Source organism: Lepidothrix coronata, unplaced genomic scaffold (assembly GCF_001604755.1).
Source record: "Lepidothrix coronata isolate B3197 unplaced genomic scaffold, Lepidothrix_coronata-1.0 Scaffold167, whole genome shotgun sequence".
Classification (NCBI taxonomy): Eukaryota; Metazoa; Chordata; class Aves; order Passeriformes; family Pipridae; genus Lepidothrix; species Lepidothrix coronata.
In genome coordinates this window covers 444,574-462,430 of record NW_016690347.1, presented here as the reverse complement: position 1 = coordinate 462,430, position 17,857 = coordinate 444,574, and the positions used below count along the sequence as shown (strand labels likewise).

At 39.8% G+C, this 17,857-nt stretch overlaps 2 protein-coding genes across 2 annotated transcripts in view; one reads left to right on the top strand and one right to left on the bottom strand.

The window, feature by feature from the left end:
- Positions 1 to 1,487, top strand: part of SLC2A12 (solute carrier family 2 member 12) — a 32,135-nt gene extending 30,648 nt beyond the window's left edge. Inside the window, exon 5 of the mRNA XM_017829695.1 lies at positions 1,198 to 1,487. Within this exon, the coding sequence (XP_017685184.1) occupies positions 1,198 to 1,294 (97 nt within the window). The 3' untranslated portion in view covers positions 1,295 to 1,487. The remainder of the gene's footprint in view (positions 1 to 1,197) is intronic.
- An 8,442-nt stretch (positions 1,488 to 9,929) lies between these two features.
- TBPL1 (TATA-box binding protein like 1) lies at positions 9,930 to 17,291 on the bottom strand. The gene is made up of 6 exons (XM_017829696.1): positions 16,812 to 17,291; positions 16,105 to 16,187; positions 15,145 to 15,208; positions 13,388 to 13,491; positions 13,193 to 13,287; positions 9,930 to 10,460 (listed from the first exon to the last, which is right to left on the bottom strand). The coding sequence occupies exons 1-6, from the start codon at positions 16,944 to 16,946 to the stop codon at positions 10,390 to 10,392; spliced, it is 552 nt and encodes a 183-aa protein (XP_017685185.1). The 5' UTR covers positions 16,947 to 17,291; the 3' UTR covers positions 9,930 to 10,389.
- Positions 17,292 to 17,857: the final 566 nt, after the last annotated feature.

The window sequence follows — 17,857 nt, the reverse complement described above, 5'->3', positions numbered from 1 at the left end:
TGCAAGGCTGATGGCTTGGGGTGAGAGAGTGAGACCTCACCACAGCTGGTGGCATACTTGTACAGGCAAGGCATCATTCCCCAGTTCATCCACACACCTAATGGGGCAATGCAGACTCCTTCACTCTCTCCCTGCTGACAGGCTGCTAGCAGGCTACTGCACCTTGAATCCTGTGTCCAGTTCTGAGCCCTCCAGTACAAGAAAGACATTGAGGTGCCAGAGCATGTCCAGAGCTGGTGAAGAGTCTGGAGAGTAAGTCATATGAGGAGCAGCTGAGGGAGCTGGGGTTGTTTAGCCTGGAGAAAATGAAGTTCAGGGGATATCTGACTGTTCTCTACAACTACCTGAGAGGAGATCGTAGCCAGGTGGCGGCAGTTTCTTGCCCCAAGGAACAAGCGACAGGGCCAAGAAGAAATGGTCTCAAGTTGCACCAAAGGAGGTTTAGATTGGTTGTTAGGAAAAATTTCTTTACCGAAAGGGTGGTAAGGCATTGGAACAGGCTGCCCTGGGAAGTGGTGGAATTCCTGAAAGTGTTCAAAAATTATCTAGATCTGGTAACTGGGGACATGATTTCATAGTGAAGATGGCGGTGCTAAGTTAACAGTTGGACTCGATTTTAGAGGTGTTTTTCAATATGAACTATCCTATGCTTCTATATCCTTTTTTTGACAGTGGAAGTAATTAACATGTGAACAGCTTAGTGTCATCCTGTAATTGTTTCCACATTACCGAAGAAATTTTTTTCTAAAGAGTATGCTGCAACTCAGCCAGGCTTGAAGGAAATTGTTTATGGACTAATTAGTCTATGCACTAATCACTGTGCTGCCGGAGGCCCCGGGCTCTCCCTCGCAGCGGTCACTGTTCCATGGACAGAGGAATCGGCATTTCCCGTCCAGCCTGCGCTGCGTCCCCCGCGCCTTCTCTCCCCTCCTCCTAAAGAAAGGCTGGAGAAGCTGGAGCCCGGGCTGAGGGGGTGCTGAGGAGGGTGCCGCGGGGGTGTCGCCGGCAGGCGGGGAAGCGGCTCGGGCCGCTGGATCCCCCTGGGGCCAGGCCCTGTGCGGCTTTGCTGGGGTGCCCTCGGCCTGCGGCCGCCCTGCCGGGTCCCCCCCGCCCTCAGGGGCAGGTGAGTGCCGCAGGGAGAGCGCTCTGCCGGCTGCGGGCACTGGCAAACCTGTGCGGTTTTTTGTGCTTCTGCAGGAAATACGTGAGGACGCCCTTGTGCGGGGTGAGCCACCGCAGAGAGAAACTGGTCCCGGAGGAACTTGCCGAGAGAGAGAAAGAGCAGCTCTACTAGACCCGGGGCAAGCAAAGCAGCCTTTGCCAGAAGACTTATTAAAAAAAAGAAAAATGTTCAGTGATCCTCACACACTGATGGAACACGTGGTATCGTTATAATACAGAAAATATTATGTCTTTCATTTCTTAGTAGAACTTCTTTCAGTGGCAGTTTACAGCCAGCATTAAAGATTGCTATAGTTTATAACTAACTGGAAATCTAGGTTCTGTTTCAAAGCAGCATCACTCAGTTCCCCTGAGGTTAAGCATATCTTACATAGAGAAAGTGAATGGAAATTGGAACACTGCACACAGTTTTAGTTATCCATATTCAGTAACAGTTCAATCTGGAAGAGGTGCAAAGAAGAACTGGAGTGCCAAGGAGAAGGAAGACTCTCACAGAAGGAGCCCACGAAAGACAGGTCTGTTTAGGCTAGCAAAAGTGGGGCTGAAAAGGGTTAACAACTCTCTGTTGGTGCTTTAGGGAAGACGGTGCTGTGGAGCAAAAATGGACAACCATGGAGTGCAATGGATGACATTAGTGCAGAACAACTGTATATGAACTTTCTGTAAGTGAATTTAGAATTCAGCTTAACAAGACGGAAAAGGATCTTGTTCATCTGAACTTAATTATTTATAGCACAGGAGCATGCTCAACTTACAAGAACATTACATACAGTTTCTCAGGAGGGCCAGGATTCAGTGACCTAGGAAATACTCCTCAGAAAACAGTCAAATTGTTTAATGTGGGACATTAAATGCATTGCTCTCTACAACAACCTGAAAGGAGGTTGTAGCAAGGTGGGGTTCAGTCTCTTCTCCCAGGCAGCTAGTGACAGGACAAGAGGAAATGGCCTCAAGTTGTGCCAGGGGAGGTTCAGGCTGGACATCAGGAAGAATTATTTCACTGAAAGGGTTAAACATTGAAACAGGCTGCCCAGGGAGGTAGTGGAGTCACCATGTCTGGAAGTGTTCAAGAAATTACTGGACATGGCATTTAGTGCTGTGGTTTAGTTGACATGGTGGTGTTTGGTCAAAGGTTGGACTCAATGATCTTGGACATCATTTCCAACTTTCATGATTCTATTATTTGCATAATCAATTATTCTAAACTGAAGATGGCCTTAAAGAAAAGGAGATAGGATTTCTTTAGCCTCTCAGTTCCATGAAAGTTAGAAACTGAAGGTAGAGAGTTGATGCCAAAATCATTTTATTTCTCAACGCAGGCCACACTAGACTTTGACTTTTGGATTCAGGAAGTGGAAACTGTACGGTACATAGCAGCACAAAGGGAGTTCAGGAACTGTAATCACTGCAGATCATAAATTATGTCAAATTCTTGCTTATTGCTTAGCAAGTGCATTCTGAAGTACTCAACAAGCCTCTACAAAGGGTTACCCATATGGCTCCCATAAAAGAACATCAGTCTTTTTTTCTTAGCAGGTTAATAGATGTTGTTAGAGCAATCAGTAGATAAATATTTATCAGCAAATAAATAAATGGTTCTTTGTTTAAAAAAAAAAAAAGAAAGCACGCTTTGAAGGCATGTTGACTGTCTCAGTAGACACAAAGCAGCATTTCTTCCAGAATGTAATTGAGAAAGCAAGATTGACACTGTCAACTGGAGTGCAGACACTACTTTGAAGTAAACACGTTCCCACTTTATTTGCTGTCTCATAGCATTGAAACCACAGTGACTTACTGACGTAAAATTTTACTTCTGAGTAGAGCAAATCAGTTCTGATCAGATTCTCACATGGTTGCACTTCTAGATACTGCCATCACAAATTTATAGGAGCATGAACAGTGAACTCATGTTCAAAACCTGAAAACAAACTATTGAAGCCAAGGCCATGATTTGCCAGAAGTCATTGAAAATTTAGCTACCTCAGGATGGGAACCTATTGGCCAAATCTCTACCACAACTTCCCTTCATCATAAGCTTTAAGGGAACCAATATTGAAACCCTGTTGGACTTTTGGTACAAAAATCAGGTAAGTGTCCTATGGACCTGGAGGGCATCAGGCAAAGCATGGACAGCTGGTCAAGGGAGGGGATTGTTCCGCTCTACTCTGCACTGGTACAGCCTCACCTGGTGTGCAGTTTTGGGCACCACAATATAGGAAAGATATTAAGCTCTTAGAGAGTGTCCAAAGGAGGGCAATGAAGATGGTGAAGGGCCTTGAGGGGAAGCCGTATGAGAAGTGGCTGAGGTCACTTGGTGTGTTCAGCCTGGAGGAGAGGAGACTGAGCGGAGATCTCATCACAGTTTACAACTTCCTTGTGAGGGGAAGAGGAGTGGCAGACACTGATCTCTTCCCTGTGGTGACCAGTGGCAGGGCCCAAGGGAATGGCCTGAAGTTGTGTCAGGGGAGGTTTGGGTAGATATTAGGAAAAGGTTCTTGACCCAGAGGGTGAAGTGGTTGGGCACTGGAACAGGCTCCCCAGGGAGGTGGTCATAACACTAAGCCTGGCAGAGTTCAAGAACCATTTGGACACTGTTCTCAGGCATATGATGTGATTCTTGGGGATGGTTCTGTGCAGGGCCAGGAGTTGGACTTCATGATCCTTGTGGGTCCCTTCCAACCCACATTGTGAAGTAGTTATCACAATGCAGGATTTTTAACTGTGCAGATCCCATGTTATCTAAACCAAGTGAAACTGAATTGCTAGGCCACTGGCTAGCTGGTCAGATTATGGCTGCTTTATTTTTTCTGTCCTGATCCTAGACCCAGCAGTTCTCACAACAACGTCATGGATGTCACAAGAAGGGCTGATGTCACGGATGCTTATGACAGTATACCTATCAAGCAAGATAGGCTCAACAAGATGCAGTTTTTGGCATGCACAACGTACCAAAGATTAAGTACAACCTTCTCATAATCTTCCGTGTGAGCCCTTTTGCCATAGTCTGTAAGCAACTAGATACCAACCATACCCAGGACACATGGACAGACAGTGGGGATGTGCACCTGAGATGTAGGTAACTCAGACTGAAGGCCCTATAGGAAGCAGTAAGCTCAAAAGCCTTTTGCTCTCATTCCTAAGCTAAAATTCCACCTTGTATCTCAAGTGCTTCTACCTTTTCCACAGACATGGAAAACTTTATTTTCTAGTACTTTGAATTTTCCAATAAAAATGAAGACTTGCTTAGGATTTTGTTTGAGGTCTACAGTTCCAATATCCACTACAAGGGACTAGGAGAAGAGGTCCTTTGCCCCTGCATGGGAGAGAGCCCACAGCAGAGTCTCCTTGCACTTCCATTACCTCAGCAGTAACAGCTGACTCCATGTTACAGCAGCAAGAATTGGCAAAGGTAAAAGTATTCCTGTAACTTCTACAAATAGTCAGAAAAAGGCTACAAAATTGTATTAGAGCTGAGCGACGTAAAGTTTCATAGCAGTGTGAAACAGGGAGAGATGGAGAGCTGGGTTTGGAGCAGTGGAAGAGAAACCATGGATGAGGAGGGCACATGAAATGCAAGGAGAGGTGAAGTCAGAGATGACTCTGACAGTGGGGAAAAAGGGGCAGATGAAGTTTTGAAGTGTAGATGTCTCACGAATTCACCATAGAAGGCTTAATTTTTTTACCTTAAATTTTCACACTTAACTTGGAGGTGCAAGGAATTCCAGAATGAGAATATGGCCAAAACCCACAAGATTTGGTAGGGTTTTTTTTTGTTGGTTGGGTTGGGTTTGTTTTGTTTTGGGTTTTTTCTTTGGGGAGTTTTGTTTTTTTTTTTTTTTAATTTGAAATACTCAGTTCAGCATCCTGATTTTTGTACTTTCGGGGTCATTGCCCGAACATTTGTAAAATGATCTTGTCAAAGTCTGAACCCACCATTTTCTGGGTTTCTGTATGCTAATACCTCCCTTAGTTTTATAGCACTGATATCTATGGAAATCTCTCTACCTGTTTAATGTTTATGCTGCAGGACAGTATCAGTATCATGCGATCTACTGAATCAGCTTCAGAACAAGAAATATAAGGTGACTCTGGGTAGTCTTCCAAATATGCCATTAGTTTATCAGCATCATTCTTATACTAACAAGTACCTGGGATTAAATTCAGTAATATTTAGTATTACTGTATTTTTAGTAAGACTATATTACAGGAAATTCATCCATTTCCTGATCTGTGACTTTACCAGGTAGTGGATTACTCACTTTTCCAATAGACTCCCCATTTTCTCTAGTTGGCAGTGTTTTCTGATAGCTGCCTCTAGATAGCAGACCTTTGCACATACAATCCAAGCCTGTACTGGCTTTTAATTTCTATTACATTGTATTTTACTGAAGGGAGCCTCTGCAAAATCTTTCTCAGCATTGCAGCTTCCCAAACAAACGTCTGCTGTAATAAATTTTCTGAGTGTTCTTATAAAAATAAATATAACTCAGAAAATACCATAGAAATTGTCTCACCAACTTACAGGTTTTGGGTTCATTGCAACCTCTTCTAAAGTTTTCCCATGCACACCTATTTAGTGCAGAAACAAATAAATAAAAATGCCATATTCCTGAACAAGGCATAGTTCCAACACTGGTTTTACTGCAGAGACCCTGACAGCTTCAGATAACTCCTAAAGGTAATGATGCTGTAGTCAAGGACTTTTAAAAATCATTATAGCTACAGTCTTAATTGTAGTCCTACAGACTTAGCCCTATATAGCCCTATAAATGTAGCAATAATTATACAGGTATTTGATAACAAAGACTGCATATCTGATGAGAGAGATACTCACAAGCCCATCAACTATGAAAATACAAGGGAAAAAAGAGGCATATCTTACAAATCACATCCCTGGATCTCTGAAGCGCTCCCCAAAAAACTTTGTTCCAGATCTAAAATTATTCAGTATCTCCATTAATGGACTGGATTACAGAACAGAATATGCTTATTTAATATGCTAAACTGGGAAAGATTCGTTTGGAATTCAGAACTTCGCAAACCTGTGAAAAAAGCAGGATACAATTCTGAAAATGCAGATTACTCTGGTAACACTATCTGCAAGTCAGAGAATGATAAAATGGTACTAGAACCTGCAGGAAAAGATCTAGCGGCTGTGACAACCCACAAGCCAGCAGTGAGTCAGAGTTATCAATCTACTGCAAAAAGGAGTCCTTAGCAGGGCGTATAAATAGAACCAACCCTTCTCTCTAAAGAATGTGAAATGAACTTTTTGTGGCGCTGCCAGTGCCAGAGCTGAGCACTGTGAGGAGTTTTTCATGGGATCCACATGGAGAAACCAGGGACAGATGAACAGCGCCCTAGAAAACATGGCCATTGAGGAAGAGATGATGATTGACAGGTAAGCTTAACCAAAAGCATTGCTCCTCCCACTGAAGGTGAGAGCCATCACACTGGGCCATGCTGTCTGGCCTGGGCTCCATGTTGTAGCTGCAGGAGTTGCTAGTGAGAACCTGGGTGGAGGCAGCACAATACAACATAGAAAACAAATGCTAACTTGTGAAGATGGGAAAGGGGGTATGTGTGCACACACACGAGTAGAAAGCATCAGCAGCAAGGCTTATTCCAGACTGAAGTGGGGACCTAACTATTCAGAGCAGAAGTAGGAAATGGAGTGATATCCCTGAGTGTAAGCATACACTATCAGATGCCCTTCATCATCAGAGGCTTTAAAATGTACTTTTCACAGTTTGAGGCTCCCTGGAAGCTAGAATGTGTGACCACACATTTCAAAGAATCTTTTATTTGCTATTATTCTCTTCCTCAATACTACCCTGCAAGTTTGGTAGTGTGCTTTTTGGCTCCGTTATGGATTGTTACAAAGGCCTCAAACTGCTAGCATGGATCTAGGCAGCACTTCAAAAGAAACAGTTCCCATCTTAATACATTGCAGCTCATTATTAGCTTTCATTTTTGTTCTAAGAGACAGATTTCATACTACGTGACAGTGCTAACAAAGCAAAATGTTCTTCTCTTTTCACAGATAAATTTAGGAGACCCATATGCTTCATAAAAGCTCCAGATATTCACTAGTAGCACTCAAGGGCTTTGTAATTTGATTTGAAGAGGCGAGCCTAATCTATGACACCTGTTGTAGTTACAATGGTCAAATTCATCAATTTAGGACTACACTTTGTTCCTGTAAACCTATGACAATTTGTTCATTGTTCAAATACCTTGTGCTTTTTAAAGCTGTAATAATAATTAGTGTTCCCTAATAGTGGTTTGTCCATTGTTCTCGATGCACGAAACCCTTATCAGTGTCAGAAATGCCAAGGTTATATGTTATTTGGTACATACTGGAAAACTTACGTAGAGCAAGCTTGCTATCGTAGATTTTGTGACTGTTGAACTCAACTTCATAATTTCAGGGTTGTAAGTGCTCTTGGACAAGTTCAAGAAATGGACTAATGGGAATCCCATGAGGTTTAACAAGACCAAGAGCAAGGTGTTGCACCTGGGTTGTGGCAGCCCTTGGTGTCAAAACAGCCCTGACTAGAAAGACTTGGTGGTGCTGGTGGATGAGAAGCTGGACAAGAAGCTGGACATGAGCCGACAATGTGCGATCGCAGCCCACAAAGCCAACCCTGTCCTTGGCTGCATCAAAAGCAGCGTGGCCAGCAGATCAGGGAGGTGATTCTGCCCCTCTACTCAGCTCTTGTGAGACCCCACCTGGAGTGCTGGATCTGGGGTCCTCAGCACAGGAAGGACATTGTCCTGTTGGAGCAAGTCCACAGGAGGGCCACCAAGTTGATTAGAGGGATGGAGCACCTCTCCTATGAGGAAAGGCTGAAAGAACTAGGATGGTTCAACCTGGAAGAGAGAAGACCTAACTGTGAACTTCCTGTACCTGAAGAGAGCCTACAAGAAGGATGGAGAGGGACTTTGTAAAAAGTGACAGGACAAGGAAAAGCAGCTTTAAACTAAAAGAGCAGGTTTAGATTAGGTATAAAGAAGATATTCTTTAGTGTGAGGGTGGTGAGGCACTGGAACAAGAAGCCCAGATAAGCTGTGGATGCCCCAGACCTGGAAGTGTTCCAGGCCAGGTTGGGTAGGGCTCTGAGGAACCTGGTCTAGTGAAGGAGGGGTTGGCACTAGATGATCCTTAAGGTTCCTTTCAACCCAAACCATTCAATGATTCTATGATACCTACATGGAGTTCAAAAAGGCTTTTATGAACATAGCACTTATAACTTGTAGCAAAACATTCCTTTCTTTTTGTTCTGAAGGATTTGGTGAAGCATTTCCCACACTACACCTTCCTTAGCATAATTTCTGCACAAAGTCACTATGGACAGCCCTAACTTCTATACCACCCCCTCAGGCAGATTAAATACGTCATGCCAGGCATTTTCTTCCTCTAGATGTTCTTGCACCTTTCTTCCACAGCTGTGATTTCTGGTACAGTAACAGCTCCGTTTACCATTTTTAGTGCCCACAAAGACTGTACATTACCTGCAGCACATGAGTTGTGTTATGTTTCTCTTCAGTGAGATAGGGAAAAAAGACATACATACGTTTATACATATTTATTGTAGCTTTTTAAAAGTAGCATTTGCAGTTACTTTTAAGCATTCACCTCTCTTCTGCTTCAAATGTGCACTTATTGAGAGAAACATTTACTGGCTTCCAAGTCCAAGATTAATACCAATACTAATACATGCCAGAATCAAGCTTCATTGCTTGTTGGCAGCTCCTGTCATCAAAATATTATACAGTAAGAAGAGTGTAGAAAAGGTCTGTGTTAATTGTTCAGCAACAGGCTGGGGCTGGATTAGCATGACCATATCATCTTCTCCAGCTGAAGCACAACACTTTTCCTGAAACCCAAAGCTCATATCTTAACTTTTTTCCTTTTGCATCGAGTAGGTGGAAAAGGCAGTTGTTTTTTCTACAGTAGCTTAAGTTGATAAGGTAATTAAGATATTAGGGAGTGTCCAAAGGAGGGCCATGATGATGGTGAAGGGTCTGGAAGGGAAGCCTTATGAGGAGCAGCTGAGGTCACTTGGGTTGTTCAGGCTGGAAGAGACTGAGGGGAGACCTCATTGTGGTCTTCAGCATCCTCATAAGGGGAAGCAGAGGGTCAAGTACAGATCTCTTCACTCCCATGACCAGTGCCAGGACTCGAGGAAACGGCATGAAGCTGAGTCAGGGGAGGCTAAGGTTGGATATCAGGAAAAAGTTTTTCACCCAGAGGGTGGTTGAGCATTGGAACAGGCTCCCCAGAGAAGTGGTCACGGCACCGAGCCTGACAGAGTTCAAGAAGTGTTTGGACAATGCTCTCAGGCACATGGTGTGATTCTTGCAGTGTCCTGTGCAGGGCCAGGAGTTGGACTCGATGATCCTGGTGGGTCCCTCCCAACTCAGCATATTCTATGATTCATCTATAGGAAAACACTTGCTTAAAACCTTTATATTTAGAAATGTCTTCTCTTCATGTAACAGCAAGAAAATACTTGAAGTCTGGCATGTAGTTAAGAGAACTGTGAACAAACCAAATTTCGTCCTTGGATAAACATACATAACTACTATAGATTTCAATCTAACCCACACACAAAGTTTTACACATACTACAAATAGAAACAGAAGGTATCAGCAAAAGACTATTCTTACATTGCTTCAAATTAATTTGCAACTATACAATTTTAATGTAATAGAAAAAGGGAAGGAATATAACAGAACAGGTATGAAGAGAAATATTTTCCAAACTTTTATTTGTGCACATTCATCAGGTGAAAAAGGTAACTTTTACAGCTTCTTTGGTGCCCAATATTCAGCATACAAAAATGTAAAAGACTATTCACAAACAAAACACAAGCTCAAGCTAAAAAAAAAAAAGTCTTAAAGGTAGTGCACATCGTGACAGCTTTGCTTATGAATACACCGAAATTACTGCAAAAATAAATAGAATGTCTTTTTAAAAGCAGCAATTTCATGTCTTGTAAACTTCCGTTCTTACAATACAGCACTGTTAAGAGTAAAATCCAAAAGAACTGGAGTCTATACTGTGGCCATGAGCAAGTAAAAGAGTCTGTATTCCTCTGCTATGGTTGGTCCAGTTTTCCTTTTTGCTTTTAGTCCAATGTGCAGCAGTCTTTAAAGGTGCTCGGTTAGGGAACCTAACCATCAAGTGGTGAGTTATAAAATTTATTTCCTGCTTTCAAACACGAATGGGTAAATCTGTTCCACAGCACTGGCAACAGCCTTTACGTTTGGCCCTGAGACATAGTTAAAAAAAAAAAGGCAGTAGGAAGAGAAAAATTAGGGAATCAGAAATTGAAACAACAACAGTATCTTTAAAATAACCTTCATATTTTTAGCTATCATAACTTTATACTGTAGACAGTAATTTTCCCCCCATTTCTCTTAACTTAAGAAGGTGTTTTTCTTATCAGTTTTACTTACAAGGAAAGACTTTCACATCAAATCTGCAAGATGTTCTACACTGGTCAATGGCTAGACTATAGATAAATAATACTGTCATTTAATTTCTTAACAACTTGGGTGGTTTTAGATTTACTGGCTTAAACAGTCTAGAGAAGAAGCAGATGCTGAGTGGCAGAGGTAAAAGAAATACTTTTACTTATGTCAATCTTCTGGGAAATTGTATTTCTCAAAGCCTAGCCACTTTCAGCTGTTGTTTCAAAAACCTACCAACAAAAACTGCTGCTAAATAATGCTGGATTTGACCCAAGTATGTTTCAAGCAATGTTATTTTATTTTTGAAAATTATAAACTATTACTTTCTGTCATGGGTTTTGCAAATCTGATCTTAGGACAAAACCTGCAAGCCAGGAAATGGTTTCATTATCTCAGGACAAAGCATATGAAGGTTATCTAACATAATCTATGAGTATTTGATGAAAGAAAAGGAAGAATGAGCTAGTGATGCTTTTTAATGGTACTAGACCATTTTACGCAATGAAAAATTAAGATTGCAAATAAATGAGCAGTGACATGGCAGAAGATGTTAATTCTGGATAGAAGCTTGGTGATTCAGATAAAGGAGAGCAGCAATTTTTCACATACTTTGATGACTGTGAACTCAGAGTTTTCTTAACCCTACTTTAGATTTCAAAATTTCTTCCAAGTATAGAGAACTGTTCAAAAATGGCTCCCAAAATTAATAACTTCAGTATAAATTATTTAAGTAATTACTGTTTCCCATGCTCAGTCAGAAAGAAAATGGACTAGAATAGGATTCTTCCTGTATTTTCACACTGGTTAAGTTAAGCACTTAGCTAAAACAAGAATGGTGAAAGATACCTGTCTTTTGGGCAGATACTGCACCCTCCTTAAATTTCATTGCAATTATAGAAATGAAAGTTCTAGAGAAAGCCTTCAAACAGTGAAAGTATGAGTAGGTAAATAGTTCTAGTAAAAAAAACCTGCTATTCTATGTAAGGCTGAAGAGATGTAAAAACTGGATCATCATTGTAGGGAATATAAGAGAAGAAAAAACAAAACAAACCCCCAAAACAACCTCCTCATTGCTCATTTTGAAGCATCAGTGAAATAAGTATTCTTTCACATGCCAGTGACTTTTATTATCTTTTCTCAATGTAAATAAATCTTTTGATACTTGTCCCATTAGAAGAACCCACCTTCCTGGGTTTTTTTGTAACATTTCTAATTATGTATCTCAAAATTCTTTGAGTCAGTGGTATGATAAGTACTAGTATTACAGAAACATTAATCCATAAGATTCTGGACATTTTTTTCCCCCTAGAAAAAAGGCCTAGACAAAACAGAAGCCTTCAAAAGCAACAGAGGTCTGAGATATTTCAAACTCACTAAAACAACTAAACTAGAAAGATGCAAAACTTGGATGGTTTATCATATTTGCCTTCATGTTTTGAAAGGACAATTCTGAAAATATGAAAGTGATTTTGTCCCGTATATGAAGTAATAAGAATCTTACAGAGAAACTGAATCTCATTAAGAGGCTGATAAGACATACTGACAGCTTTTTATTATTGCAGTAATACTAAGGCTTCTTATTTATTTTAAATTTAGTTTCTAAATATGGCTAGACCAGTTGTTCTGTTCAGAACATATACTGCAATCTTGAAGTACTTTTTAGCCCTTTATATTTAGATTACTATCTGATGAAGTTTATCTTCTTCCAATATCTTGTAAGAAAAATCCCCCTAAACCTAGCTATTTGTTAAGGAATTAAGATGTGAAAATAATAAAAAAAAATCCTTACCCAACTTCTGAACCAGTAGCTCTAACAACTGCAACACATAATTCCCACTAAAGTGAAACAAAATGTTTTTTTATTTTAACGAGTATTTTCTGAAAAACCTGACTACTGGAAACCCCACGAGCAAACATGAAAGAGAATGAAAAATGAAAATCAGAAAGAAAGAGGAAAAAACAAGGCATGGTGCCTCCAAGACCCAGGACAATCACGTCTCTGATTACAAGGGAAAAATCACTGATGCCTGTGATTCAGTGGTGGTTCCCTCAGTCGAGCTTTAACGAAGAGAACACAAATCTGAAGAACTGCAGGTACTGCTCAACTTCATTTATGAAAAAATGCTATGCCACCCTATAAGTTTCCACAAATGTCCAGTTTGATAAAACGTTAATGCTACATGCAGTGTAGTTTACAGCACTACAAAGATCAAAAAAAGGAAGAAAATTCAAATATTTAAATACATAATAAATACCTGCAATTTCAAATCCTATCTCACTTTTGTTAAAAAAAACCAAAACAGACTAAGTACATTCAATCTAAGTAATTGTTTGAGCCTACTAATAATAACACTTTCTCTACATCTCTTCTGGCACTTTCATGCAAAAACAAACTATATGCTAGGACTGGGAAGCAAAATCCTTTCAACATAATATTTTGACTTTTACGCATCTTTCCTTCCTAAGCCTACTAGATCTAAAGTTAAATATTCCCAAAAAGTTCAATATTTATTTTTTGACATTAAAATACCTGTAACTGTGATACTGCCTGTGGAAAAAATCTGTAAGGTAGCTCTGAGAGATTTTATTCTGTAACACACGGCAGGATGAAGTTCTGGTTCATAACTAGAAAACAAAATAAAAGGTAAAAAAGAGAGATCTAGAACTGAAAAATAAAAGCTTAAGAAGTATATCAAGACTAAAATTCTTTAAAATCCTACCATACCTCGCATGAGGTCTGTTATTCTTCGTAAATTCTGGCAATCTGATCTCAAAGGGCATGTTGCACACTGCTAAAACATTCACAACTTTAAAATCTGTGAAAATTACCTTTTTGGAAGAGAGGAAAAAAAGACATTAGAAATTCAGTTTACAGTGAGGTAGATATAAGGGTTGCAAAAAAAAAAAAAAGACAAATATGCTACTTAGAATACTGTGATGAGATTTCAAAATTAAAACCTTGTGACTGATTCATTTCTAATAGGCATCTATTGGATACTTAACAGACTTAAATAATTTACATTATCCCTGTATTGTGGAATATCTCTTGAATTAGATACCTCACAGTTGTATCATAGGGTTATAGTACAGTTTAAGAATGAGACACAAAAAACTTATACTGCTGCACTAAACATCTCCCCACTGAAAAGAAAGTAAATTAAACAGCTCATGGAACAACAAAATAAGCAGAGAAAAAGCTTAAATTTCACTGAAAGCTTCTCTAATACCTTGTTGCTATACACCATTTTTATTAAAGCTAAGAATAAGAAAAAAAGGTGAAAATTGTTTTGCTCTAAATGTCCAGTGGCAGTACAGCAAACTGGTTTTCTACTCTATAACTTTCTGAAATCCATTAGCTGGATTTGCTTTCAGTTATTCTTTGCCACAGACATTTTAGATGACAATAAAATAGCCAAGAAAAAAATACACTGCTGAGAAGTAAGTGTTGGCGGTATCACTGGGGAAACTTTTGCTCATTTTCTGAGATTTCCTAAACTTAAAATGACCATTCTTCAGCCTTAACTTTTTGGAAAGACATTACCAGTAGAAGCAACTTAGCCTTATAAAAGGTCAACTATCAAATTAATCTTCAAAATATAAACTGCTTGCTTTATTATAAAACTTGGTGCGTCCACCCTGGAAGCACTGTTCACCTCACTGACTTACTGTTCATTCCAACTTTAAGGATTTGTGACAATAAGGTGTCAAACTAATGCTGGGGTCTGATGCAGCATTACCAAGATAACCTGTCACCTCTGCCTTTATGCACTACAATCAAAAGGAGTCTCTCCCTGAAAAGGACAGCTACTGTGTTTATTTAATTGTCTGCCCCTAACTGAATCTCTGAGTAAACAGTACAATAAACTATCAGGAAGTTTTAGGGTACTAAACCATGCCACTTTAAGTTGTTCAGGTGGCTGTTCTTCAACCCTTGATAAGAAATGCAAGTGATGTTTTTGGCTGGTAATGTTAACCCAAACCCAGAAAAAAGAGGGGTTTCCTCACTTAACTATTTTGCTTATTTCCCGCTGTGCAACCCATAGTGCAAAAGCACTTTTTCTCTTCCCTTTTTAATTAAAGAGGCTTGAACTTGCCTTTATGAAGATGGAAATGCATCTGCCATTCCATCAGAAATGAGTGAAAGTTATGTTCAAATGACAGTTAAGTTTATCCTCTTCAGCACTTTTTCCAAATAAATCTTTCAAGATATTGTAAATTCTATCCAAGAAACATCTGTGGGTGGTTCATTTATTAAATTTTGTTGTCCATTATCCAGTGAAGAAGCACTACTCTGAGCTGCCAAACAAAACTCAAATTCACAAAATAAAACAGCATCTGGAAAATGTACGCCAACACAAAAGGGGCATCTGAGTGAAAACATGCTCACTGATAAGTTGTTATGCTCCCTCCTTTTTGTTTCTTTCTAAAACATGAACTACCAGCATTGCTTGAGTTATACAAGTCCTTTTTCATTAGAATTACCTGAAAACCTAATTTCTGTAGACTACGAGCTAATCGTCTGGCACCAAATTTAGCTTCTTCTTCACTATAAAGGAGAAAGAAAAGAACTTTGCATTAAGAGAAATAGTATATATTTGTGTGCACACATATCACAACAGCTACTCAGACTACAAAATGAACTGATACATAATGCAGCACATCAACCACGATCACATGGACAGCCTTCACTTTATCCTACTGTATGTATTACATTTTAACTACCTAGACATTCAAATAGAGTCCTTTATGCCCTGTTTGAAGAATATCTTGACAATTGGCTCCAGCAGAAGTGAGAGACATGTTTTGATCATACATGATTCTAAGTACTCTTAAGATACAAATAAAATCACATAGTCTGGAATTAACATCCAATCATCTTCCATTTTGAAACAGACATCATATACAGAAAGTATGCAAATTTACTATTGTACCTTATTCTTACTTCACAATGCAGACATATCTTAAAAGAATTCAGCTGTTAAGAGTTTAGCAAGTCTCAGATGTAGCTGAACGGAGAGTCTGCTTTTGCTTCTTTCCAGTCTCCCAACACTGGTTAAATTCAGGTGGGTTTTTTTGAAACAATAAGAGATACCCCTCAAGAAAGGTCATCCCTTTCCAAGTCTCAAGTTCTGGCTAAACACACTTGAGTGTGTTTAAGAACCTTAAAGACTTTTCAAATCTCTTTAAGATTTTCTTCATAAAGGAGTTTTCCCTGCTGCTCTCCCAAGAAGGCTGAACTGATGTTCCTCATGATGTGAACACAGTCTGAGACATACACTTCACACAGAAAACTTCCTCGCAAATATGTAGTTTAGCAAGGATCAACATGTGATCCACTATGAGTGACTCTAAACAGTGTCAAGTACCACTTCTTCATTTACAACACTGTATTTTAAAATACACAAGAATTTACAGCTAGAGAAAGAATCGTCATGAACTCACCTTGTGGCTCCTGTGCAAATAACTTTTCCTGAGGACCAAATTGTGGCCGTAATCCTAGGTTTCCGAAGCTTCATTAAAACCTTCTAAAAAGAAAAGTGGAAAAACTGGAAATTAGCAGTAGTTCAATTTCACACTGGAAAAAAATTACACAAATTTGTTACACAAATAAACTGTTACACTAAAACTTCCTTTATTTTTAATAGCCTTGAACTGCTCCTTCATCTCTTTCAGTAATTAAAAAAAGCCACAGCTCCCAAGAAGAGCAAAATAAGTATGAAATATGTCAGGCTATGTTTCAGTGTTCACAAAATAGATTAACTGAAGGTATTTTTCACTGAAAGCCACGAACATCGTGTTGATTTTTTTTCTTATTACAGTGACTTGACATTCTGACTCCTTATCAAGATATATTTTCTGGACATAGCTGTCAAATTCTGGGAGGCAAAACGGAACCTGAGGTGTAAGAGGTCTTGTCACATACCATATACCCAGTATTCACCTCATTAGTTGAAGTCTCCTGAGACAGCATTTACTCACTCCCCTTACTGTACATTTAATGTATGACTGACTAAATACTGATCCAGACAGAAATACAGAACTAAAACTCTGCTTTTCTCTATTAACCATACACAGGCATCAGGCAGAAGAACGTTTAGCTTAAGGAACATTTCTAAAAATAGACAACTGAAGTATGTTGAATCTCTTACCCCAACATCACGCTTGTATATCACATTTGCTCCCTCTAATGCAATCTTCCTCAAGTTTAAATGACATCTTGTTCTGAAAACACACACTACGTTTGTGATTAAAATGTCCAGTGCAACATCACTGTCTGCATCCATTGGGGTGATTTTCAACTCAGTTTTCCCACCAGCTCACCACGAAGATCACATCCTGAGAAGCAAAAATGATAAAATTAAACATACCAGTAGAAAACTGCCTATTAATGCTATTGTATACATTCACTCCTTAAAAGAGACAAGAAGCAGAAGTGACTACACTCTGACTCATTTGACTGTGTGGGGAGGGGGAGTGTCTGCATCCTGTATGCTAGAAAATAGGAGGTAACTTGTTCAAAGCCACGTTGCCAGACTTAACAGAAATTGTGTATACATATATATAAAAGAATATTTAAACTTGCGAGTTAAATAAGTTACAATTTTTACTAACACTGTAAAGATTACTGAAACTTATTCCATAGCACCAGTGGCTAATCTTTCCTCAGCTCATTTGAGGATGTCATTAGACACCTCAGGAAAATGCCCTTCTCTGACTGCTGGAGTTGATAATTCTGAGCAGCTTGACGCTTGTGTTGGAATGCATGAGCCTGTGAATAACTTCGAACTAACACAGGTTGCACAAATTGCAGTCAGTAGATAACCTGCTACCACAGCTTTGCCATCTTAATCCAGCACTCTTGGCCTATCTCTCCCAATTATAGTATAATGCGAACTATATGAATTGTCCTGGCGGCAGCAACAGCCTGGGCTGAACCAGTGTCCTCTCACTCCCTTCTGCACTGCCCACAGGAACCGCACAGAATGAACACATTGTATGGGCAGAGTAGAATCGAGTGTTACTGAGGAAAAGCACAAGTGTTTCTGAGCAGTAACTGAAGGCAAAGGATGGCCAACCAGCGTACGCACAGAAAACCTAAAGCAGTCAGGAAGCATCCAGGCTGCCTGTGCACATTGCAGGTGACACTCCTCACACACACCTCAACCGGGGAAAGAGAATCAAGACCAGGAGTTGG